At 41.7% G+C, this 27,121-nt stretch overlaps 1 protein-coding gene across 5 annotated transcripts in view; it reads right to left on the minus strand.

Annotated features, from left to right (window-relative positions):
- Window positions 1-27,121, minus strand: part of VPS13D (vacuolar protein sorting 13 homolog D) — a 289,932-nt gene that overhangs the window by 227,690 nt on the left and 35,121 nt on the right. For 4 of the 5 annotated variants that reach the window (XM_007980502.3, XM_007980501.3, XM_007980500.3 and 1 more), the window contains exons 13-21: window positions 26,856-27,035; window positions 21,563-21,693; window positions 20,667-20,742; window positions 19,734-19,904; window positions 17,495-17,625; window positions 15,182-15,314; window positions 9,977-12,190; window positions 8,375-8,526; window positions 4,238-5,269 (exon numbers count right to left, since the gene is read on the minus strand). In XM_007980502.3, the coding sequence (XP_007978693.3) occupies window positions 4,238-5,269; window positions 8,375-8,526; window positions 9,977-12,190; window positions 15,182-15,314; window positions 17,495-17,625; window positions 19,734-19,904; window positions 20,667-20,742; window positions 21,563-21,693; window positions 26,856-27,035 (4,220 nt within the window). Of the gene's footprint in view, window positions 1-4,237; window positions 5,270-8,374; window positions 8,527-9,976; window positions 12,191-15,181; window positions 15,315-17,494; window positions 17,626-19,733; window positions 19,905-20,666; window positions 20,743-21,562; window positions 21,694-26,855; window positions 27,036-27,121 lie in introns of those variants that run through there. The other variant, XM_073007835.1, reaches the window with a different exon arrangement.

The raw sequence follows: 27,121 nt of genomic DNA on the forward strand, positions 1-27,121 counted from the left end.
TAATGATGCCAATTTCACTTCAGCTTTCTTAAACCAGACAAACCACGACCTGAGGACAGGGCAGAGACTGGACAGTCTAAATTTCCGTTTCTGTGGTGCCTTCTCTATGTTTGCCTTGTCTATTTTCTGTTCATGAGATGCTTTACATTATAAAAACAATTTTTCTCATTTTGGCATTCATCATTAATATTGTACAATTCTATAGTAACTCAAACAGATCCATTAAATCTCATTTTAAGAAGTTTTTCAAAACAAAATGATAAATATGATTTAGAATCCTATTTACTACCTTTGAACAAATATTTAATAGAAGCCCACCATTAACCAACTGAGACTTCTCCTAGAAGCCATAATCAAAGATTTTCTTTCCTAGGGACAACTATAAATAGAAGAAAAAATCCTCTGTGTTGGAAGTAGTATTCTTTTAACAAATTTCATAATGCAATATTGTAATTGCAACTATTAAAAAGATCTTATACGTCTAGGATTTGTTGACTCAGTTCTCAACAACCTTTTTTGCTTTGAGTAACATCACAGGGGACAAAACATTGACGGAAGAGAAGGAGTGAGGAAAAGACTGACAGCAGATTTAATCTTCAATGCACACCCACCACTTCCTAACAGCAGGGACCGTGCCTTCACCCCCTTGTCTTCACTCAGGAAATGTCTGGTGCATGAATAATCAGGAGGATCAAAAGATGGGAAAAGAAAAAAAGGATGTAATAGAAGGAAAGGAAGAAGGAAAATCATTTATACAAGAAGACAGAGAAAAAAGCAGTGGGTTATTATAGTTGGAGCAATGACTTTGTGGGGGGAACTCCAGTTCCCTTGCAGTATGATTTCTCACACAGACACAGAAGGAATCGCAAGGCAAGATCATCACGGGGGAATTAAAAACCTCTAGTCAGCTGGATGCAGTGCTCACACCTGTAATCCCAGCACTTTGCGGGGCAGAGGCAGGAGGATCACTTGAGGTCAGGAGTTCAAGACCAGCCTGGCCAACATGGTGAAACCCCGTCTCTCCTAAAAATAGAAAAACTAGCTGGGGATGGTGGCAGGTGTCTGTAATTCCAGCTATTTGGAAGGCAGAGGCACAAGAATCTCTTGAACCCAGGAGGCAGAGGTTGCAGTGGGCCAAGATCACACCACTGCATTCCAGCCTGGACAATAGGGCAAGACTCTTTCTCAAAAAAATAAAAAAAAATAATGAAAACCTCTAGTCATTTAATTGTACCGAAAGAACATGTACGCTGGGTCTAAAAATGTTTTGTTTGGAGGAATCCAACCATCACCAGCACTTGAACCAGCTCTTCGCTTGAATCTTAGTGTCACTAACCAATGATGATCAGATGCTGTATGCCTCCTGCCTCAATGCAACAGGAAGCACTCAGCAGCCCCTCTGGCGTGTTCTTACCCCAAGCTGAACTGAATCTGATGGGGTCTCTAGAGCTAACATCCACTGGTTAAAATAGAGGATAAAAGAAGTCAAACAGTCAAACGAGAAAACACATAAACCTAAAATGTGGGACACTCTACAAGGCACTAACCCAGTTTCCGTAACAAGTCAATTAGCGATGGGGTTGAAAGGGAGCAGGTACACCATAATTCTAAGAGATTTAAAAGACATGACAGCAAATGTAACATGGAACCTTACCTGGATCCTGATTCAAAAAAATGCATGCATCAGGCTGGGCACAGTGGCTCATGCCTGTAATCCCAGCACTTTGGGAGGCCAAGGCAGGCTAAGGGGAGGGGAGGGGAGGGGAGGGGAGGGGAGGACTCATGCATCATTTTATTTAATTCTCCTTATTTTGTAAATGTGAAAACTTTGGCTTGCAAAAGCACAGTATTCTACTGAATTACAGAGACCAACAGAATAGACAGGCAAGAAGTTTCTTAAACCATTCACTACTCTACAATCCACCAATAAAAGGGCATTTTTGAGACAATCAGAGAATCTGATTATGGACTGGTATTAGAAAATACGAAGGAATTCTTGTTAGTTGGATGTGACAATGCATTGTGGTATGTCCATTGTTTTTTTTAGAAATAAATACTGAAGTATGTAGAGATGAAATGATGTATCTGGAATTTGCTTAAGCAGGCTGAGCGCGGTGGCTCACTCCTGTAATCCCAGCACTTTGGGAGACTGAGGCAGGTAGATCACTTGAGGTCAGGAGTTTGACAGCAGCCTGGCCAACATGACGAAACTCTGTCTCTACTAAAACTACAAAATTAGCCGGGCATGGTGGTGCGCGCCTGTAATCCCAGCTACTCGGAGGACTGAGGCAGGAGAATCACTCGAACCCAAGAGGCAGAGGTTGCCGTGAGCCAAGATCATGCCTCTCCACTCCAGCCTGGGCAACACAGTGAGACTCCATCTCAAAATAAATAAATAAGTAAATAAATAAATAAAATACTTTAGCAAAGAAAAAAAGGCATAAAGTAAATGTGATGAATTACAGGGGTTGGGCAAATGGGGGTTCATTATACTGTTTCTCTGTGATAGATCTGAATTTTTTCACAATAAAAATGTTTTTCAAAAATTCTTATTTTAAAAAATGCATTGTTGAGGGACACTTATCCAGTCCTGTTCTCTTGCAGAACCAGCCACATCAATCAAGGCAAAGCCCTCTGGGAGCACTGCATATTCAACACCACAGAGTTCCTGACACAGATCATCACAGGCACTGCAAAAATACAGTTCCAGGTACAGACATATAAAGCCCAAAGGAATGGCTAACACCTCTCCAGGTTCCATCCACCTTGCTAAACCCAAGGTACCAGAGGATTCGGAGTACTGCAAAGTCATTCATTTGCCAGACACTGAACAAGAAAGGTAAGCTGGTCCTTTCCCATCTCTCCCCTGACATGTCTTCCGTTTCTAGAGGAATGAGGCTTACTATCAGCTAGGGAAATAAGAAAACGGCATCTGGATAAAATGCGATTCTCCTCCCTGACTTCTCCCCAGCAGTAAGTGCAAGTCCACACATGCTAAGACATGTGGATGAAGAACATCCTTGAGGCACACAAATGTTACCAGCCACGGCCAGGGTTCCAGGGCTCTGGACGGGTGCTAGTGACAACAGGCCTATGTACACTCGAATGGGCTATTCAGGTTAACTGCTTTCAGATCCTGCTGTTCCATCACACAGAGCAGAACAGCCTTAAACTCAAATGCTGTCTTTTTTATGTTTTTTTTTTCCTTAATACTTACAATATGAGTATCAAGGACAAGTTATAAGTATGGTAATCCATGTAATATAAAAATAATAATGGCTACCACTCATTGAATCCTTATTGTGTGCCACACACTGTGTGGAGGGCCTTACAACAACCCTATGATGGGGGCGCCACTGAACATCCTCAGTTTATTGATAAAAAAATTAAGGGCAAAAGAGGCTAAGTGGTTGGCCCCAGACCACATAGCTACATGGGTACAGTGAAAGTATTAGGACTCAAACTCAGGCAGTCCAACTTTTGAGACCATTCTCTTTTTTTTGAGACGGAGTCTCGCTCTGTTGCCGAGGCTGGAGTGCAGTGACGCGATCTCAGCTTGCTGCAAGCTCTGCCGCCCGGGTTCGTGACATTCTCCTGCCTCAGCCTCCCTAGTAGCTGGGACTACAGATGCCCGCACCATGCCCAGCTAATTTTTTTGTATTTTTAGTAGAGACGGGGTTTCACCGTGTTAGCCAGGATGGTCTCGATCTCCAGACCTTGTGATCCGCCTGCCTCGGCCTCCCAAAGTGCTGGGATTACAGGCGTGAGCCACTGCGCCCGGGCGAGACCGTTATTAACAGTTATGCTGTTGCTCTCAATGAAAGCAAATAATGTTCTGAGAGAAAGGGGACAGTAACAAAAGCCACGCTTTAAAGTTGCTATTACAGACTACACACTTTGCTAGGTGTCTTCCACACATCACCTCATTTAGTCATCTTAGACGATGGAAGACGAGGAAACTATGGTTCAGAGAAGCAAAGTAACTCCTCTGATTTATAAAGCTCAAAGAAAAGGCAAGATTCTTAAATCACTTACTTTCCCTGCCTCCAGATGGATTTACAGTAAAACCTGTCCCAAAATATTAACGTCTACCTTTTGTAACAAACACCTAGAAGACTAGATAGCTCCCCTGCCAACAAGAGCTATTTTCCAAAGTAAATGTAAAATACTTGCATTTAAATCAACAAGCCCAAATCCATTTTTAGAGCTTAAGGCAGCCAAAGGGAACTGAGGATACCTTGAGATCCAGCTTGGTGTTCACTGGATCCTGAAGTCCAGACTCCATGGAGGCGTGTGGCTCCGACTTCACGTTGTGTAGAATGCCCTCAGGAGGCAGCCGCATTGCGTGGTTGTCTGCAGTGGAGCCGATTCCAAAAAAGTCCAGTATCACCACCCAGGTTTGCAGTGTGATCAGCACATCCAAGCAATTAAAATCAACATCAATGCTCCGGTTAACTCGATTGTAACTGGAAGAGAATTCGGGATGTTTCTTATCTACCAAGAATATGTTGATGTGGACTAAGGAATCATCAAATTTACTCTTTCCAGCAAGTATCTTGGGCTCATCTGCTGTTGGAGAAGGAGGTGGGGTCAAGGGATAGTCCTTGTCTTGGACTTCCTTTTGCTTTTTCCGGGATGCAGAGGTGGGTCTTTGATACAACTGGAAGACATTAGGAGCTTCTTCCATGTGGGAAGGGAGAGACCGAGGCATATCGGGATATTCCACGTTGGACACTGAGGGGCAAGACTGAGAAAGGTATTCTTTTTGTGCTAAAGTAGATGGCTTAGGAGCTCCTCGAGACACCATCAGGTTCTTATATTTAGAATCTGGATTTTTCTCCAGTAAGTCCTCCATCAGCAAAGAATGCAGGGCAATCTGAATAGATAAAGTCTGGGGATGGTCTTTACTGAATTCCACCTCAAAGTCCTGAAACTTTAAGCTCACAAGACCTTGGGCCCCCAAAGTCAGATCTCCACTTAGCTGAACCTGAAGCTCCGATATACAAAAGGTGGCTTGAATCTGAGTAAAGGATTTGACTTCCTTCACTGACAATGACTTCTGAGAGGTGTTAGAAAGGCTGGAGTGGCTGAACAATCCATTCTCCTTCCTTTCAACAGAAGATTCTCCACAGGTACTGAGTGGAGGCAGAGGAGAATCAGGGCAAGGGGAAGAGGTAGCACTGGCTGGATACTTATTCAGATCTTCACTGTACACGAGATTGTCCAGCGTTTGTAAAACCTGCTCATATACATGCTTGGCTAACACCACCTGTATTGAAAAGAGAAAAATTCAGTTACGCTACTACTATTATTAAATGCACATAAATGTAATGCCCATAAATGTTTACAGTTGCTATTTATGGGTTCCTACATGATTCCTACATGAGGCTGTAAGTCAGCTGATAGCAAAGACTATCTCTTTTCTTTTCTGTCCTCAGCTCTTTTTGCCCCACTTCTATTCACGAGACCCTCCCTCAGTACCCTACACAATTATCTACATATAGTAAGAGCTTAGTAAGTACTGTGGATTATGCCTGAATCAACGAAGTCACTTTTTCTGAGCCCACAAAAATGAATGCAGAAACTGAAGAGCGTTGACAAAAGTCTGGTGTGGAGACACTACAGAATTGAGAAACAAGGTTCATGGTTCTAAAACTGGCTGATCTTCTCTAGTTAGTTAACAGTCAATGTTTAGGACTGGTAGTACTTTTTAGAAAAAAATCATGATGTTCCATGATTAGTTATCTTTCCTTTCTCTTTTGCTTCATTTTTAATTACAATTTCTTATTAAAAATGTTTTCAGCCAGGCACAGTGGCTCACGTCTGTAATCCCAGGCCTTTGAGAGGCCAAGGCGGGTGGATTGTGTGAGCCCAGAAGTTCAAGACTAGCTTGGGCTACATGGTGAAACTCTGTCTCTACAAAAAAACACAAAATTAGCAGGGTGTGGTGGCATAGGCCTGTAGTCCCAGCTACTCGGGAGGCAGAGGTGGGAGGATCACTTGAGCCCAGGAGGTGCAGGACACAGTGAGCTGAGATCATGCCACTGCAATCCAGCCTGGGCCACAGAGCAAGACCCTGTCTCAAAAAAAAAAAAAAAAAAAAAAAAAAAAAAAAAAAAATTTTTTCAGACAAGATTTTTATTTAATGAAGGGTAATTTTTAACAGAGGAATTCCAACCAATAGATACAGAACTAATGACGGAATTAGAAAAAGTGACCATTTTGTAACCCCTAATTAAATAATGTGTGCCATCAAAGTTCATTAGTGGAATAAAATATTATGTGAATGACTGACAGGGAATTTTGCAATGGAAAAATCAAGGCTCTTGCCACTTAAATACAATTATCCACTTTAATATCAATAAGAAAGAAAAAAGACATAATTATGTACCTACTGATATAAAGTAATACGAAGTATATGGCACCACTTACGTGAAGTGTACCCCCTAACCCCCCTGCCAAAAGAGAAACCTGAATCCAGTCAAACACATAGAACCAAACTTGTTCTATAGATTTTACAGGAAATATGGGGGAGGACAAGTTAAGTGGCACATGAACAGCCAAATTCAGAAAATGGGACATTCTACAGGACAACTGACTTAGTTCCACAACAAAATATGACATGGGGTGACAACAAAGAGAGGGAAACTAGATGAACAGAGACCTACACGATGTATCACCCAAATGCAACGTTTCCAGTTGTCTGTATCCTGATTCCAACAAACCCAAAACAAAGACATTTTTGAGATGATCCAAAATATTTCTGAATTCTAAAAATCGGTTAAAATTTAGATAATATCAAAAAATGCTCATTAATTTTGTAAGGCATGAAATACCACTGTGGTTATGTAAGAAGAAGCACATAGTTTTCGGAAACACATTCTAAATGCATAGGGGTGATAATGGCATGACATCTGGGATTTACCTTAAACTATTTCACCAAAAAAAAAAAACAAAACAGATAAAACAAATGTGGCAAAATCTTCATAAGTGGAATCAGAGTGATGGGCACATAAGGCTCATTAGACTTTTGTATAGGTTTACACTGTTTCATAACCAACTTTTTAAAAAATTAAATTATTAAATTAATACTAATCAATTATTAAATAATTCAAATAATTATCTTAAACAATTATTTTTAAAGAAAGAATTATCTAAAATAATGTTTTTAAGATTTTCATCAAAACAACAATTAAGTCAATGGTAACCATAAGAATAAGTCAACATAGGCCAGGCATGGTGGCTAACACCTATAATCCTAGTACTTTGCTGGGCCGAGGCAGGAGGATCACTTGAGGCAAGGAGTTCAAGACCAGCCTGGCCAACATGGTGAAACCCCGTCTCTACTAAAAATACAAAAATTAGCCAGTGTGGTGGCGAATGCCTGTAATCACAGCTATCTGGGAGGCTGAAGCAGGAGAATTGCTTGAATGTGAGAGGCAGAGAGGTTGCAATGAGCCAAGATCACGCCACTGCACTCCAGCCTGAGTGACAGCGAGACTCCATCTCAAAAAAGAAAAAAGAGTAAGTCAACATAATCCAATAGAATTTACATCACATGCTAGATTTAAGATGAAAACTTTGTCCTGATAGCTACCACTGATGGGGCAAAAGCTTAGTCTGAGAAGGGAAAGCTTTGGGGTAGTTCTCTCAGGGGTCCCAGAGACCCCTGAGAGGAACCACTAATGTCAAAAGGCAGGCCCACTCCATAAACAGCATGCCCGCGTTACTCCAGAGCAGCTGCCAGACACAGACCAACTACTGTTGTGCCAGACACAGACCACAGACCGTCCTAAGAGCCTGCCTGTCACTGCTGTTTTATAATGTACTGCTCTTTGCTCTAGTCCCTGTGAAATCAGGGAAAATGACACTTTTGAAGGAAAAAAACAAAAAGATGTATACATACACGCATGCCCATAAAAAAAGAAATCCCTATCCTGGCCCATTTCATTTCAGAGAGGGCAGGACTAATTCTTTGTTGAAAGGATCTGTCCACAGCTCAGATGATCACAATGTTTCATAGGCTGGGTTAAGTATGTCTAAGTGTGACAAGAATGATATCCTCCTGGGAAAGGAGACTCTGACTGCGTAAGCAATCATTTCTCCATTTCTGAATGTCAACGGAATTAAGAATCTGCCATCTTCCTCCAGATAACCCACCCTTCCTCCATATGAAAAAGGCTGACAAGATGGATTCCCCACAACAAAAGGATTCCATGATTATTGGAACAAGGTTTCAACAATGGTATTGTGCATGGGTGATATCTCTTTGAAAATATATTTTCCTTTCAACATGTAACGTACATAAATATATATCATATTTATAGAGTGTTAATATAAACATATGACTTCAACTGCTCTGACATGAATTTACCTGAACTGGATTGACAAATTTTCCTTCAATCTTCATGATGCTAGAAGTTCCCAGGTCATCTGGGCTAAGAGAAAAAGTCAATTCAGATTCTCTCTCTATAGGGATCTTCTCCAGTTTAAACTGAATGGTGGTGTTGTTCAGGATGTGAAAAGCTGGCATAAAAGAGATGAAATGATAGACTGTAAACCTTAACATTTACTGCATTACTGCTGATTAAACATAGAGTATACAAAATACAGCCCATGAGTTACTCTTAGACCAGAAGGGCAGGTTAGCCTGGCACCTGGGGTCTATGATTGAGAGCAAACCTTAACAGCTAACCCGAGGCCAAAATTCATAGCAAGACGAGGTACGAGATATATTTACACAAAAAAAGAAACAATATTTTCATCATATGCTCCATTCGGTAGCTTCAAAACACGACGTGGTGAACATCAATCCAGTCCAGAGACTACATTATGCTTCTCTGAGTCACCCAAGCTCGCATTTTCCAAACCAAATTATTCATCCTTCCTTACGTTTCAGACACAGATGTATCCCTCTTATTACGCCTAAATCAGAATCTAGGACAACACAAAGTTCTAAGCAAACAACTTCTATCCAAGCAGAGAAAGCAATCTTTCGACAAGTATAAAAACATACCAGTGAATTAACATGTGATGACCACAGAAGGCTAAGTTCTCAAAGGCATTAATTGCGTCACAATAAAGCCATGCTCTAGGGCTTACCTGATCTCTGTGTGCCAAAACCAACAGATTGCACTGTTTGGTTTTATCTGATCAGATCCAGAATACAAACATAAGTTTTTATTCTTAGAACCCTGGACCAACCCATTATAGAACAAGATGACAGAATATTAAAGAAGATAATATCCACAAACTATTTACATCAACCCCTTGAGGTATCTTGGGCCAAAATATTTAACTAGGAAGGACCTACGGCTTGGGAACAGAATATCAGATATATCTGACCAAATTAAACAATACTTTAAAAACATCCATCCACTGAAGTGTCTTTGTAAATGAGTACTCATCAAATTTCAAACTGGAACACTTTAAAAAAATAAATTCCTGCCCAGGCACGGTGGCTCACACCTGTAATCCCAACACTTTGGGAGGCCAAGGCAGGCAGATCACCTGAGGTCATGAGTTCGAGACCAGCCTGGCCAACATGGTGAAACCCTGTCTCTACTAAAAATACAAAAATTAGCCGGGCGTGGTGGCGGACGCGTAATCCCAGCTACTTGGGAGGCTGAGTCAGGAGAATCACTTGAACCTGGGAGATAGAGGTTGTAGTGAGCTGAGACTGCACCATTGCACTCCAGCCTAGGCAACAAGAACAAAACTTCGTCTCAAAAAACCAAAAAAATAAAAATAAAAGTAAGTAAATTCCTGTTTTGCCAAATATGATATTAAATGGAAAAGGGTGAAAACATGCCAACTTACTACAAGGCATTCTATTAAAACTCTTCTTGATTTCTTAAACATTAACTGAGGATTATTCTAAAAGAAAAGGATTTTGTTGCTGCTGTTTTAAACAAAGGACTCCGTGAGATGGGTTTTCAATCATTAAACAAAATGGAACAAAAGACATGCTCCTCACCTTGACCTCTATGCAAAGATTCAAAGAAATCATGTCGTGTGAAATGAGCTTCCTCCTGACTGTTGGCACTGCCAGACCCGGAAGGTGGGCAAAACGTCCGGCTTCCTTCAGACCCAACAGCTTCTCTACCTGCCAACTGAGTGCAATTCAAAGAATACAGTTTAATGTCCTTGATTTCCACCTGCAGACGGTCACTTCTGGATTCATCATCTCCCGCCACAAAATTCTGGATGAATATCTGTCCCAAGTGTCCCACCAACAACTCAGGACTCCCTGGCTTCCGAGGGATAGAAACAACTGGTGATTCAATGTTTATGTTCAAGATTAGCTTTACAGTGTCCGAAGGAGATGAAGCTAGGTCAAACCCATATATTTCATTTTCCTCTAAGATAAAGGGTTCCCGAGTCTTCCTGGGAGTTTCAAAGAGCGATACCATCTCGCTATACTCAGCAGTCTTGGTAGCTAGTACTGTGGTGACTTTGCTGGCTGCACTTTTCAGCATACTTCGAAAATTTTCTTCCAGTTCATCCATGGATAACGTCAACTCCTTCAAAAACTTAGCAGAGTGGTTATAATGTAAAGACGCCATCTTCAGGTTCAGAAAACACTCCTGTTTAGATTTCTCAACAAACGTGAAACTCAAAGCTTCAGTGAGGGCTGCATCTTCCATTCTGACAAACACAGATTCAAAGTAGCCAATATCACTGATGATATTTTCATAGCCTACAGAATTCCCGATGCTGACAACATACTGGTTTTTGACATTATCTTGTGTCAAATCCATAAGCTGTAAACAGCCGAGAGAACCGTTCATGTCAAACGTGCTACCCATTGAGACATTAACTTTGGTGCCACCTATACTTGCAGTTGCAATTTTTCTGCCATATTTCTCTCCATTTGCCATGCCCACTGTCCGAAGAAGCAGTAAGTTAAGCCTATGGATTTCCACTGCAACCTCCGTGTTTTGTTCATATGTAGACTGGTAAGTTCCTTGTTCTCTGAAGCTTCTTTCAAAATCAGTCATTAAAGGTTGAGGACTTAAATCATCTTTTTCCTTGGGAAAGGATTTTTGAAGAAAACCGATTAGCTCCACGATCGTCTCTGGATTGAGGATAATATCTAAATTATTCACCTGTAGGGAAATCACCTGAAGAGTACTATCTAAATTCATTGATGGGCACTCTGAACTCACAAACTGATATTCCAACTTAATAAGGGACTCTTGCTCTTTGGTGAGAATTTTGTCAAGCGAAACACTAGTAGCTGATCGGTTGTTCAGTGTAGCTCCATCAGTTAAGTGGGTCGCATTCGGTCCAGAGACAGGAGACTGGGCCCTGCTATCCCGAAGGCTTCCTGTTGGAATATCAAAGCTCAAGTTCTTATGGGAAGCCATCAAAAGGTCAAAATCAGCACCATATGTCTGCATGGTATCCACCAGGAGCAAACCATGAACAGTTAGGGAGACTTCAGCATCATAAGGCCTCTTCACAAAGTGAGCATTGGTACCAAACACCTTGAGCACAGAAATGTACCGGCCATTGCTCTCAACACCAAGCTGCATACAGTTCACTTTAAATTCCGCCAGGAGGAGCTGCGACTCCACCAGAACCTCGCGGGTATGCTGCTCCAACATCACAATGCTCTGGGTTAAATTCATTACGGAGTCTTGCAAACTTCCCCGCTGCTCCTCCTGGGGAAAAATCTTCTCTTTAATCTGAGTGTCAGAAGTTTTCATTTCTGGGGTGGTGAGGAGAGCAAAGCAATTCTTTAGTGCAGATATTTTATCTTCATTAATGTGGATTTTTAAGTCTGGTAAGTTGCCTGACAGCACGGCTCCTGGATATTTGGGATCTGAAGTATAAATCAATCGACGCTCTAACTGTAGGTGGACGTCGAACTTCTCTACCACATGGGTTGGTCCCACATCAATATCCTGGACATGCTTCCAATTGTCTTTCACTCGTCCAACCATGATCTGGAGGTCCATAAATGACAGCGAGTACCTCTCATACATCTTTGTGCTCATTAAATGTGCTTGAAGCTGTTCTTCACTGAATTCAACTCCAGAAAAGGGAGGCGTTTTCTCTCCATTGCTGCTGTTTGACTCGGGAGGTGGGGTGTTAGGAGGTGTGGCCAGGGGGGTCTTATATTCATCATCACTAAACTGGGTCTCTTCAGATGCGGACCCATCCCTACTTTTCCTCCTGGAGTTATCTGCAGATAAAAAAGAGAAGATTCAAATATATGTCTGCTATTTCCCTCCTCTTTCCCTTAATGTAATAATTATGAAAGGTAGAGAATCAACCAACCCGTTTAAGAAAACTGAGGACAACTCTAAGCATAACATCTGTGTTTACCATTTTCTAAGTGTGAACTTACCTATTAATTTGGAAATCAGAACACAAATATAAAAAAGTACGGACATTAGAAAAGCTGGAGGCCCCCTGACATGAGCGCCACCTGCTGGCCCAATGCTTCCTCCTCACTTCTCACCTGACTTGCCATGGGCATGGGCTGCTTTCACCAACCCTTTCTTATGTCACTCTCCAGAGTCTTTTCTTTCTTTTCCTTTTACTGTGTGGTCATTTGTTTCCCCCACTGGAATGTTCTTTTTTTTCAGATGAAGTCTCACTCTGTCACCCAGGCTGGAGAGCAATGGCACAATCTCGGCTCACTGCAACCTCTGCCTCCCAGGTTTAAGCGATTCTACTGTCTCAGCCTCCCAAGGAGCTGGGATTACAGGTGTGCACCACCATGCCCGGCTAATTTTTTTTATTTTTTTAATTTTTATTTATGTATTTATTTATTTTTGAGATAGAGTCTCACTCTGTTACCCAGGCTGGAGTGCAGTGGCAAGATCTTGGCTCACTACAACCTCCGCCTCCCAGGTTCAAGGGATTCTCCTGCCTCAGCCTCCTGGGTAGCTGGGATTACATGTGCCCGCCGCCATGCCCGGCTAATTTTTGTACTTTTAGTAGACACAGGGTTTCACCATGTTGGCCAGACTGGTCTCGAACTCCTGACCTCAGGTGATCCACCCACCTCATCTTCCCTAAGTACTGGGATTACAAGCGTGAGTCACCGCATCTGGCCAATTTTTTGTATTTTTAGTAGAGACAGGGTTTCACCATGTTGGCCAGGCTGCTCTCGAACTCCTGAGTTCATGTAATCCACCTGCCTCAGCCTCCCAAAGTGCTGGAATTACAGGAGTGAGCCACTGCGCCCAGCATCCGCTGGAATGTTCTAAGAGAAGAGAGGTCTCATCTTTCTTGGTCAACACAGTCTTCCTAGTGCCAAGGTAGTGCTTGATGAGCAGTAACTGCTCAATATGCAATTGTGTAGCCCCAGAGACCACACTCAGCCCGTCTCCAGCTAAGCAGTGCCAAGACAACTATAAAAATACACCACTGGGGCTGGGCATGGTGGCTCACACCTGCAATCCCAGCACTTTGGGAGATCAAGACAGGCAGATTGCTTGAGGTTAGGAGTTCGAGACCTGCCTGGCCAACATGGCAAAAACCCATCTCTACTAAAAATACAAAAATTGACTGGGTGCGGTGGCTCACGCCTGTAATCCCAGGACTTTGGGTCGCCAAGGTGGGTAGATCACTTGAGGTCAGGAGTTCAAGACCAGCCTAGCCAACACGGTGAAACCCCATCTCTACTAAAAATACAAAAATTAGCTGGGCGTGGTGGTGTGTGCCTGTAATTCTAGCTACTAGGGAGGCTGACGTGGGAGAATCGTTTGAACCCGGAAGACAGAGGTTGCAGTGAGCTGAGATTGTGCCACTGCACTCCAGCCTGGGCAACAGAGCCAAGACTCTGTCTCAAAAAACAAATAAATAAATAAATAAATATACCCAGTGTTACAGAAGAAATACAAATAAAAACTACAATGAGATACCACCTCACACCCACAAACATGGCTATAATCAAAAAGACAGACAACAAGTGATGACAAGGATGTGGAGAAAACGGAACCCTTGGACACTGCTGGTGCAGCCATTTTGGAAAAACAACCAGGCTGAGCGCAGTGGCTTACGCCTACAATCTCAGCAGTTTGGGAGGCCAAGGTGGGCAGATCACCTGAGGTCAGGAGTTAAGACCAGACTGGCCAACATGGAGAAACCCCCTGCCTACTAAAGATACAAAAATTAGCCGGGCACAGTGGTGGGCGCCTGCAATTCCAGCTACTCAGGAGGCTGAAACAGGAGAATTGCTTGAACCTGGGAGGCAGAGGTTGCAGTGAGCTGAGACGGCACCATTGCGCTCCAGCCTGGGCGACAGAGTGAGACTCCATCTCAAAAAAACAAACAAACAAAAACAATTTGGTACTTCCTCAAAATATTAAAACATGGAGTTACCACATGGCTCAGCAACTCCACTGCTAGGTATATAGAGAATTAAAAATATATGTCTACATTGCAGAAATGGGGGTGTATAAAAAAGAAAAAAAAATTTAAAGAAAATACACGTTTACACAAAAACTTATACACGAATGCTCACAGCAGCCCTATGCATAATAGCAAAAGAGTGGAAGCAACTCAAATGGCCATGAACAAATGGAAGGATAAACAAAATGCGGAAAAGCCACACAATGGACTATTACTCAGCCATACAAAGGAAGGAAGTATTGGTATATATTACAACACAGAAGAACCTTGAAAACGTCAAGCTAAATGAAAAAGCCAGACATAAAAGGCCACACATGGCATTATTCCATCATATGAAATGTTCAGAACAAATCCAGAGACAGAAAGATTTGTGGTTGCCAGGGGACAGGGAGTGGGAAGGCGAATTGGTGTTTAATGGGTACACACAAGAGTTTCAGTCAGGAAAGATGCAAAAGTCCTCCCAATATTAAATAGCAGTGAGAATTGCACAATTCTATCAACATACTAAAAACAACTGAACTATACATTGAAAACTTAGAATTATACCTCAATAAAGCTATTATTTTAAAAGTAACAAGCGAACCCTCGGGTCTTAAAATTTTATGTAAACGTTTTATTAAGCTTTACTTATATTATCATAGATAGGTCCATCTACCAAGATATGTTTTCATTATTTCATTGTTTTAAAAGTTACACGTGAACCTGGAAGTTTATAAATGTTATATAAATGTTCTATTAAGCTTTACTTAGATAATCATAGATAGATTGATCTACCAAGATAGGCTTTCATTATTTCCCACTCACACTATACCTTGGGTATTCGTCAAAAGCATTCTTCCTAGATCCACAACAACTAACACGGGATTCTTGAATTTGAAATCATCAGGAAATATCACCTGAGGGGCAGAAATATCCAGTCGCACGGTCCATCGTTTACTCTCCTCCTGTACGAATAAAACAGTCATTAACCATCACTGCCGAAACCCAACAGCTTTATCCATGGTGCTCAAGCGTTTCTGGAAGCTGCAGCTGGGATTATGGAGTGACTTAGTGGTCTACTGTATTACAGCCAAAAGTCTAAGACAAAAGTAGATGTAAATGCTTGAGGATCTGAGAAATTACCACAGGCAAATATCTGAACGGCGGAGAAAAAAATAGCAAATAACTAAATAGGGGGATAGTCTGTACTTAAGAAAGATTTTGTTTCTAATTTACAGGGTTTAATACTTTAAAGGATTATAGAAATTATAGAATTCAAATAAACATAGAACTCTAAACATTTTTACTTATTCAGGGGCATTGGTAACCACGAACTTCCATGCCAAAACATCTTAGTGAGAAACATAAGCTTTGACATTTGAAATATAAATAACACACCAATTCATGATTTGTTCATTGTTCTTCCCTTCAACCAAAATCAGCCTCAACCGTATGTATGTGGCAAAAGCTAATTTACGTTACCAAAAAGAAACCTCTTTTGTTTACGAGAAGGCTAATTGTCATACTTTATGTAGAAACATACATACACACACATATACATACACACCCCCAAAAACAAAAACAGGGCTAATTCTCCATCCCATACTACACACCCCATTTTACTCGGATCATTTCTGCCTCTCTGACACCTATAACTTACTCTGCACTGTCCAAAAGATGCCACACTTTTTCTCAATGTGCCACCTGCTGCTGTATTGTAGCAGTGCACCTCCATGTCACCTTAGAAACTGTGTTTTACTGGACTATTTTGATTTCTTGAGACAAGGTCTCACTCTGTCACTCAGGCTAGAATGCACATCATAGCTCACTGCACCCTCCAGTTCCTGGGCTCAAGCAATCCTCCCGCCTCAGCTTCCTGAACAGCTGGAACTATAGGTATGTGCTACCAGGCCCAGCTAATTTTTTTTTATTTTTTGTAGAGACAAGGTCTCACTATGTTGCCCAGGCTGGTCTCAAACTCCTGAGCTCAAATGATCCTCCCACCTCAGCCTCCCAAAATGCCGGGATTACAGGCATGGGCCACCTTGCCCAGCCTTCCTACTGGACTGTGAAGATGTCTCTTGGCCCTCCCTATCTATGGCATCCTCATGACAGCTGGTCATCTGGCATCACAAAGTGCCTATCATCACACCCTAGAATAGAAGCTGGGGCATCATTCCAGTTGTCTCTTCTGGTAACAGTAAGTAAAAAAGAGAAACTCTCATGTGAAACATGCACAAAGTATCAGGTCTGGAAAATGGAACAAACACAAGTCTTTTTTTTTTTTCTTTTTGAGATAGTGTCTCACTCTGTTGCCTGGGCTGGAGTGCAGTGGTACAATCTCGATTCACTGCAACCTCCACCTCCCAGGTTCAAGTGATTCTCCTGCCTCCGCCTCCCGAGTAGCTGGGATTACAGGGACCCACCATCATGCCCAGCTAATTCTTGTATTTTTAGCAGAGACAGGGTTTCACCATGTTGGCCAGGCTGGTCTCGAACTCCTGACCTCAAGTGATCTGCCCACCTCGGCCTCCCAAATTGCTGGAATTACAGGTGTGAGCCATAGCACCCGGCACAAAGATAAGTCTTGAAAGTAACCTCATCCTGGTCCAAGGAGACACAGAATCTAGTCACAGTCACTCACTGTATTAGCTAAACCCTGACTACAAAATACACAAGATTTTATTCTATGCTAGCTGATAAGGATTTAATATTTTCAGTTTATTCAGTTAGCATAACTGATATAAGCCTATCTACAGTAGGTAGTGACTTGATGGAAAGAATTCCTGCCGGGCACAGTGGCTCACGCCTGTAATCCCAGCACTTTGGGAGGCCGAGACCGGCGGATCACAAGGTCAGGAGATCGAGACCATCCTGGCTAACATGGTGAAACCCCGTCTCTACTAAAAAAAAAAAAATACAAAAAACTAGCCGGGCGAGGTGGCGGGCGCCTGTAGCCCCAGCTACTCGGGAGGCTGAGGCAGGAGAATGGTGTGAACCCGGGAGGCGGAGCTTGCAGTGAGCTGAGATCCAGCCACTGCACTCCAGCCTGGGCGACAGAGCGAGACTCAGTCTCAAAAAAAAAAAAAAAAGATTTCCTGCCCCTTCCACGATCCCCAAAGAGTGTTTATGGATGCCCACTTACAATGAAATCACCCACTAGCAAACGATCAAGAGTTTGCCGGATTTCTGCCTTGGTCTGCATCTTCAGCTTGTTATATTGTCTTCGGGCAGCTTCAGCCACTCTCAGCTCAAGTTCAGACTGATAACCAAAACCTGCAAGATTGGAAATGCACAGGAGAGTCAGAATTTTCACACGGCTGGGTGAACAAAAGTCCTACATCAATTCTCACCAAGAATTCCCATTAAAGCTTAAAAAAAAAAAAAATCAGGCTGGGCATGGTGGCTCACACTTATAATCCCAGCACTTTGGGAGGCCAAGGCGGGAGAACCACCTGAGCCCAGGAGACTGAGGCTGCAGTGAGCCATGATCACACCATTGCAATCCAGCCTGGCGTGACAGAGCAAGACCCTGTCTCAAGAAAAAAAAAAAAAAATCAGTAACAACAGTTTCTTGCTCCAGTATGACCTGGCATAATACAGGGTAACAGGAATCAGACAAAAATAGGTAGTAGACAGCCATGGGGGAGAGGAGGCAAGCGAGACAAGCGTACCTAAGCTACCAGAATTTCTTAAGCCATTTTCTGAAATATTTCAAACTACTATATTTCCAAATTGTTGAAAAGCACTAAAAGAGAAAATGGAATTTCAAAGGAAGTGCCTTCTATGTTCTTTTTCTTCTTCTTCCTCTAAGACAAAGTCCCACTCTGTCTCCTAGGCTGGAGTGCAGTGGCGTGATCTTGCCTCACTGCAACCTCCGCCTCCCAGGTTCAAGCGATTCTCCTGCCTCAGACTCCCAAGTAGCTGGGATTACAGGTGCATGCCACCACACCCAACTAATTTTTGTATTTTTAGTAGAGACAGGGTTTCACCATGTTGGCCAGGCTGGTCTTGAACTCCTGACCTCTAGTGGTCCACCTGCCTCAGCCTCCCAAAGTGCTGAGATTACAGGTGTGAATCACCACACCCAGCCTTTCTATATTCTTTTTTTTTAAGACAGGATCTTGCTGTGTTGCCCAGGCTGGAGTGCAGTGGTATAATCATAGCTCACTGTAGCCTTGAACTCCCAGTCTCAAGCAATCCTTCTGCCTCAGCCTCCTGAGTAGCTGGGGCTACAGTCACACACCACCATGCCTGATTAATTTTTTTAAATTATTTTTAGTAGAGATGAGGTCTCCCTATGTTGCCCGGGCTAGTCTCAAACTCCTGGGCTCAAGCAATCCCCCAGCCTCGACCTCTCAAAGTTCTAGGATTATAGGTATGAGCCATTGTGCCTGGCCACCTTCTATATTCTATCAGTGACAGAGCAATGAAGTCACAGCATTTATGGCTACTGTTTATATGAAAAAGACTGAAAAACTAGTCCAAAAACTAAAACAGCTTCATTATAATAAAGGGGGAAGGGACATTTAAGAAAATACTATTGTTGTATAAATCTCCCTGTCCATAAAAGTACTTTTTCTGCACCTACTGTTTCAAATCTTTTTGGGGAACAAAGGGAGGCATAAATAAATCCATGATGACATTTAGAACTTTGCAGTATTTAATGCTGCACAAAGGAGGTCAAAGAGACCACTGATCCTGTCATCTAGAAGGAAATTCTTGAACATTCCTGCTCAGTTCACTGGTCTAAAATATCCCGGGTAGCCAAGGAAACCACTGTCCTAGTGAAATGAAAAGTATGGAGATCGTCACTTTTCAGTTCCAAGATGCAGATTTCCAGTTACAATGCTGGCTGAAAATACAGCCATGTGAAATCAATATCATGAAACTATTTTATGCCTGTAGTACTTTCATCTATTTTTGTAAGAATGTTTTGTAATTGAGAAACCTAAAAGAGATGATGAACTCCCTCACCCCATACTATTTTATTGCCTTTCAATCACTCTTGGTAATATTTTAAGATAGGTACTGATTCAAAGGTAGTGGCTTTCAAAAAGTACAGCTGCTATTCTTTGGTGCCATTATTCAGAATGACAGTATGACATAAAAATGGAAAAAAAAAAAAAGAGAAACGAAAAGTATGACTAAATGCATGCTAAGTGGAGGCAAACAAAGAGAAAATATTTAAGGATATAGATTTATCTTGGAAAAGACTGTCCACAAACTTCTAACCTGATTTAGTAACAGGACAGGGCAACCCGACTGACTTACTCTACAGACCTTTTTTGTTGCTATCAGAGCATCTGAATAACCCTTGTCCAGAACACCAGAAATAACAATAAAGATGTTTTTAAAAAGGAAGATCAAACAAAAAAGTTAACCTGAGGTATGAACCTTTCCCTTGTAGAAAAAGTCTGCTACTTTTTTAATGGCCTGCGGATTGTATATGATGTTCAAGGGCCTTGTGCTGACATTGAGTCGCCTCTCAAAGTGGCTGTGTGCCGGATTTCTCTCATACAGCATCTCAAAAACTGGGTCATCTGGGTCTGTAGCTAAAGGAAAGAATAGGAATAAGAACATGGAACAAAGCAAAAACGATAACTTTATTCTTAATAGACCTGTGAGAAATTCTGGAAAAACAGACATTTTCTAAATTATTTTCCAATTAGTTCACATTTATGCCTATCTTTAAAACAGAAAGCCTAATCAGGATTGACTGTTTAATTTTCCACAGGAATTACATAGACTGGCCTGTTGTACTAGTGCTCCCATATATCATGGAAACCAAGGACCTGAAGGCCCTGCAAGGTTGCCCAGTTAGCCTCAGGTTTGCATCTCCACTGACAGAGGACCAGGCTGTCTCCAAGTCAAACCCGGGTGCACACAGTAAATCACTGTGCACAAAACAGAAAACATTCCCTCTTTTACTACTGATCAAAGACTACTCATCTGGTTTTTGCTGGAAAGCCCCCCAAAAAGAATTTTTAAATTATTTAAAAAAAAAAAAAAAGGTCAGGCATGGTGGCTCATACTTGTAATCCCAACACTTTGAGAGGCCAAGGAGTTAAAGACCAGCCTGGACAACATGGCAAATCCCCATCTCTACTAAATATACTAAAATTATCCGGACATGGTACCACATGCCTGTAATCCTGGCTAGGGCGTGAGAAATACTCGAACCCGGGAGGCAGAGGTTGCAGTGAGCCAAGATCACGCTACTGCACTCCAGCCTGGGCGACAGAGCGAGGCCCTGTCTCAAAGAAAAATTAATTTAAAAAATTAAAAAATTTTTTTAAAAACGTAGGACAAATTACCTGGGTAATGATCACTCCTGTCTGCAGATATAGTTTGTACACCAAAAGATTGTGAGACTCTGCCAACTTCTTTTTGCTATTAAACAAACATGCAAAAATGCATAGATGTCAGGGTGAGAGGAGAGTAAATTCACTAAACAAACCATCTTACCCTTTAGCAACACACTCCCTTAACACAATCAAATCAAAACCCAACCTACCTCAGATTGAGTACTTGCAGAATTGTTTCGTTTTCTGCCCTTTTCCCAATCTAGTGAGACATCTTTTCCTTTGTACTGACAATATGCTACTTGGCACTCAGCACATTTAATGAACAGTTGCTAAATGAAAATTAAACATGTCTAACTTTTCAAACCTTAAGTCTGTCTTCCCACCCTCTCCACAATCTTCCCCCAACCACAATAAAACTATGGACAGAATAAGGGGTTAACTATTCAACCATGTGGACAGTTTGTTGCCAACTTAAGATCAAAGATCTTATCGTTAATAATGTATATTTTGAAAATTATATATATATAGAAAACTTGAGACGTTTCTGTTTTGGGACCCTGGCAAGATGAGATTTCATGTCAGTGACTAAGGGTCAGAAGGCATGAAAATGACTGTTAGATACAGAGGAAACCCAAACATTGAAATGCAGAAACTAGTGGTCTTATAGCATTTTCTTCCAAATCAGAGCAAAATAGACTATGGTGGCTACAACACAGGAGTGCAAGAAGGCACAGCCATAAATCTCACCAACATTTTCTCTTTAACAAATTCAAGAAACTTCTCTAATCCCAGCACATCAGTCTCAAGATCATCAAATGTCAGAATGAATCAGGTATCATTCACCTAAAACAGACTACAATTTACCAACACCTTAGATACATTCATTATCCCACTGTTGTACATACTGGATTAGGGAAGACTAGAAGAGGAAACATAGTTCCTTCTGTAGCCAGGTCTCGAAGAAACAGTCCACCCAACCGGACTGAAAGCAACGAGGAATTTCTTCGAGGAAGAGACTCTGCTAGAAGTTTTACATCTATAAAACATAAATAGTTGACATAATGCTTATGAGAGCCTAATGTGTTTTTTAAAATATTAGATATTCTACTTTACAGAGTATTATTAGAGATGATGAACTATTTTTCCTTGAAATTAAACAAACAAACAAAAAAACCCTATCTATCTATAGGCACATATTAGAGATATTACGGGTTTGGTTCCAGACCACTGCAATAAAGTAAGGATCACAATAAAGCGAGTTACACAAATTTTTTGGTTTCCCAGTGCATAGAAAAGTGATGTTGACACTATACAGTAGTCTACTGAGTGTGCAATAGCATTATGCCTGAAACTACAATACAGATACCTTAATTTTAAAATATTTTCTTGCTAGAAAGTACTGACAATCCTGTGAGTCTTCAGCGAGTTGTAATCTTTTTGCTGGTGGAAGGTCTTGCCTACATGTCGATGCCTGCTGACTGATCAGGGTGTGGTTGCTGAAGTGTTGGGGTTACTGTAGTGATTTCTTAAAATAAGACAACAATGAAGTTTGTTTTATCAACTGACTCTTCCTTTCACAGATTTCTCTGTAGCAGGTGATGCTGTTTAATAAAGCATGTGTTTAACCGCAATAGAACTTCTTTCAAAAACACAGTCAATCCTCTCAAACCCTGTCATTAGCAACTAAGTTTATTTAGCATCCTAAAAACTTTGTTGTCGTTTCCTTTTTTTACTCTGTTTTCTTTTTTGAAACAGGGTCTCGCTTTGTCACCCAGGCTGGAGTGCAGTGGTGCAATCATAGCTCACTGTAACTTCAGAGTCCTGAGCTCAAGGGATCCTCCTACCTCCCAAGTAGCTAGGACTACAGGTGTAAGCCACCACGACCAGCTAATTTTTTTTTTTTATTTTTAGTAGACATAGGGTCTTGCTGTATTGCCCAGGCTGGTCGTGAACTCCTGGCCTGAAATGATCCTCCTGCCTTGGCCTCCCAAAGTGCTGGGATTACAGGCGTGAGCCACCACACCCAGCCTTTGGTTGTCATTTCAACAGTGTTCACTGTATCTTCACCAGGAGTAGATTCCATCTCAAGAAACCACCTTCTTTCCTCATCTGTAAGAAATAACTCTTCATCCATTCAAGTTTGATAATGAGATTACAGCAATTCAGTCACATTTTCAGGTTCCACTTCTAGTTCTCTTGCTATTTACCCCACATTTGCAGTTACTTCCTCCACTTAAGTCTTGAACTCCTCAAAGTTATCCAAGAGGGTTGATTTCTTCCAAACTCCTGTTAATGTTGATATTTTGACCTCCTTCCATGAATTCCAAATGTTCTTCATGGCATCTAGAATGGTGAATCCTTTCCCGAAGCTTCTCTATATACTTTACTCAGGTCCATCAGAGGAATAACTATTTATGGCAGCTATAGCCTATGAAATGTATTCCTTAAATAATAAAAGTTGAGGCTGGGAGTGGTGACTCACACCTGTAATCCCAGCACTTTGGGGGGCTGAAGCAGGAGGATCATCTAAGGCCAGGAGTTTGAGACCACCCTGGCCAACAAAGTGAGAGCTCATCTCTGAATAAATTAAGTAATTAATTAGAGAAACAAACAAACTTGAAAGCTGAAATTACTCCTGGATCCATGGGCTGCAGAATAGATGCTGTGTTAGCAGGCATGAAAACAACACCAATTTCTTTATACTTCTCCCAGCAGAGGTCTTGGGTGACTGGATGCATTATCCACGAGCAGTAATATTTTGAAAGGAATCTTTTTTTCTGAGCAGTAGGTCTCAATAGCAGCCTTAAAATCTTCAGTAAACCATGCTATAAACAGATGTGCTGTCATCATCCAAGCTTTGTTGCTCCATTGATAGAACACAAGCAGAGGAGATTGAGCATAATTCTTAAGGGCCCTGGGATTTTCAGAAAGGTAAATCAGCAACTTAAAGTCACCAGCTGCACTGGCCCCTAACAAGAGAGTCAGCCTGTCCTTTGAAGTTCTGAAGCCAGGCATTGACTTCTCCTCTCTAGCTATGAAAAGTCCTAGATGGCATCTTCTTCCAATAGCAGGCTTTTTCATCTACAATGAAAATCTGTCATTTAGTATAGCAAGGATCTTAGCTGGATCTTCTGGATAACTTGCTGCAGCTTCCCCATCAGCACTGGCTGCTTCGCCTTGCACTTTCATGTTATAGAGATGGCTTCTTTCCTTCAAATTCATGAACCAACCTCTGCGAGCTTCAAACTCTTCTTCTGCAGTTTCCTCTCCTCTCTCAGCCTTCCCAGAACTGAAATGAGTTAAGGTCTTGCTGTGCTTTAGGCTTTGGCTTAAGGGAAGGCTGTGGCTGCTTGATCTTCTATCCAGACCATTCAAACTTTCTTCATTGCAGCAGTAAGGCTGTTTTGCTTTCTGATCATTCGTGTGTTTGCTGCAGTAACACTTTTATTAATAATTTCCTTCAAGAACTTTTCCTTTGCATTCACAACTTGGCTAACTGTTTGGCACAAGTGGCCTAGCTTTTGGCCTATCTCAGCTTTCGACATGTCTTCCTCACTAAGCTTAATCACGTTTAGCTTTTGATTTAAAGTGAGACATGTGCACATTTAGTTTCTGATTTAAAATGAGAGACATGTGACTCTTCCTTTCACCTGAACATTTAGAAGCCATTGTAGGTTTCTTAATTAACCAAATTTCAACATTGTGTCTCAGGTAATAGGGAGGCCCGAGGAGAGGAAAAGAGACAAGGAAATGGCCAGTCGGTGAAACAGCTGGAACATACACAGTATTTACAGTTACCATCTTTGATGGGCATGGTTCATGGCACTCCAAAACAAATAAAATAACAACATTACAAATCAGATCACCCTAACAGAATAATCATGGAAAAGTCTGAAATGTTGGGCAAATTACCAAAATGTGACACAGAGACACAAAGTGACCACATGCTGTTGGAAAAATGGCACCTGTAGACTTGCTCATTTTCAAATCTTCAATTTGTAAAAACTGCAGTGTCTATGAAGTGCAATCAGGCAAAGTGCAATAAAATGAAGTGTGCCTGTATCTATTCAGCTATCTAAACATACAAAGACCGTTAGAAGTTTCCCAGCAGAATGAATTTTAAATAGCGCCTTTTCAATTCAGTTCAAGTAATCTGCTAGTTAATACTAAGTTTATGACAGCTCAATTTTCTACAGTATGAAGTCAAACAAACTGGCTTTTAAAAAAAAAAAAATCATTTGTCCTTCTTCAACTACTGAGGAATCTCAAATAAGTTACTGTTTTATGGACTGAAATAAAAATATTTGTGAGATCTCCAAACCAACATCTGCATATTTATACACCTTTAATTCAAAGTCACAAAAAGAAGGCAAATAATGTCCAGTCCATCCTCATTATTCACAGATTCCATATTTGCACATTTGCTTACTTGCTAAAATTTGTAACCCCAAAATTAATCCTCATGGCACTCTGTCAGTCATTCAGACACTCACAGAGCAGAAAAAAATTCAAGCCGCCTGATGTGCACATTCCCACCTGAGTTCAAACAAGGCAACGCTCTGCCTCCTCGTTTCAGCTCTCACACTGTGAACAAACATCCTTCCCATGGTCTTCTATTTAGAGCCATGTTTTTCATGCTTCTGTGCTTTTTGCTTGCGGTTTCACTGTTTAAAACAACCCCCTAGTGCTAAAGTGCTGTCTAGTGGTCCTGAGTGCAAGAAGACTGTGCTGTGCGTTACAAAAATAATATGAGGCCAGGCGTGGTGGCTCACGCCTGTAATCCCAACACTTTGGGAGGCTGAGGCGGGCAGATCACGAGGTCAGGAGATCAAGACCATCCTGGCTAACACAGTGAAACCCCGTCTCTACTAAAAATACAAAAATAATTAGCCAGGAGTGGTGGTGGGCGCCTGTAGTCCCAGCTACTTGGGAGGTTGAGGCAGGAGAATGGCGTGAACCCAGGAGGCAGAGCTTGCAGTGAGTCGAGATTGCGCCACAGCACTCCAGCCTGGGCGACAAAGCGAGACTCCGTCTCAAAAAAAAAAAAAATGAGTATTAGAGAAACTTCATTCAGGCATGAGTCATAGTGCTATAGGCCATGAGTTCAATGTTAATAAATCAGTAACACAAGGCTCCTCGACTTAGGATGGAGTTATGATAAACCCACCATAAGTTGAAAATATCATAAGTCAGCTGAGCACAATGGCTCACGCCTGTAATCCCGGCACTTTGGGAACCCGAGGAGGGCAGATTGCTTGAGGTCAGGAGTTCAAGACCAGCCTAGCCAACATGGCGAAACCCTGTCTCCACTAAAAATACAAAAATTAGCTGGGCATGGTGGCGCGCACCTGTACTCCCAGCTATTCAGGAGGCTGAGGTGGGAAAACTGCTTGAACCCAAGAGGTAGAGGTTGCAGTGAGCTGAGATCACGCCACTGCACGCCAGCCTAGGCGACAGAGCAAGACTCTATCTCAAAAAAAAGAAAAAAAAGAAAAGAAAAGAAAAGAAAAGAAAAGAAAAGAAAAGAAAAGAAAAGAAAAAAGAAAAGAAAAAAGAAAAGAAAGAAAATATCGTAAGTCAAAAATGCATTTCATACACCTAACCTACTGAACATCACAGCTTGGCCTAGCCCACCTTAAAAGTGCTCAGAACACTTACATTAGCCTACAGGTAGGCAAAATCATCTAGCAACACAGTCCACTGTAGACTATTAGCTGCTTACCTCACGATCGCATGGCTGACTGGGAGCTGTGGCTCACTGTTGCTGCCCAGCATCTTCAGAGAATATCATACTACCTACCTCTAGTCCAGGAAAAGATCAAATTTCAAAATCCGAAGTATGACTTCTACTGAATGTGTAGCACTTTTGTGCCACTTGTAAAGTCGAAAAATCCAAAGTCAAAGTATCCTAAGTCGAGGACTATCTGTATATCTATATTAAATGTCTTTAAATACAGACACACATTTTAAAAATAAGGTTAGGTACTGATCAGTTGATGAACGTTATGACCAGAGGTTCACATGAACCTAACCCAGTAGTTCCCCTAAGAGCAATGGTTCCACATTGGGTAATACAGTTTTTGCACTGACTTTCTAGACTATTCACTACACTATTCACTACAGCGAATAATGAGAATCGCCTGGACATTGGCCCACAGAGAGACAACAGTGGCAGGTAGTTTCTTAGGGGCAGTGTACCTGAAAACTCGAGCTGCATGAAAGCACTTTCATTCATTTGAGGAGTTCCTTGCTCCTTGTGTAACAGAGTCACTGTACCTCGCTGCAACTGCAAATTCAGTTTGGCAAAGACATGATCTCGCTTTGTATATGTGTTCATACACGAGGCATCTGCAGTGGGGTCAAAAAACTCCTCGGTGCCTAAATGGTAAGGGAGAAAAGACTGTAAGAAAAAACATGGAAGAATAAAAAAGCACCAGCAAGCAGACTGACCACGGTTATGATGA

Source organism: Chlorocebus sabaeus, chromosome 20 (assembly GCF_047675955.1).
Source record: "Chlorocebus sabaeus isolate Y175 chromosome 20, mChlSab1.0.hap1, whole genome shotgun sequence".
NCBI lineage: Eukaryota > Metazoa > Chordata > Mammalia > Primates > Cercopithecidae > Chlorocebus > Chlorocebus sabaeus.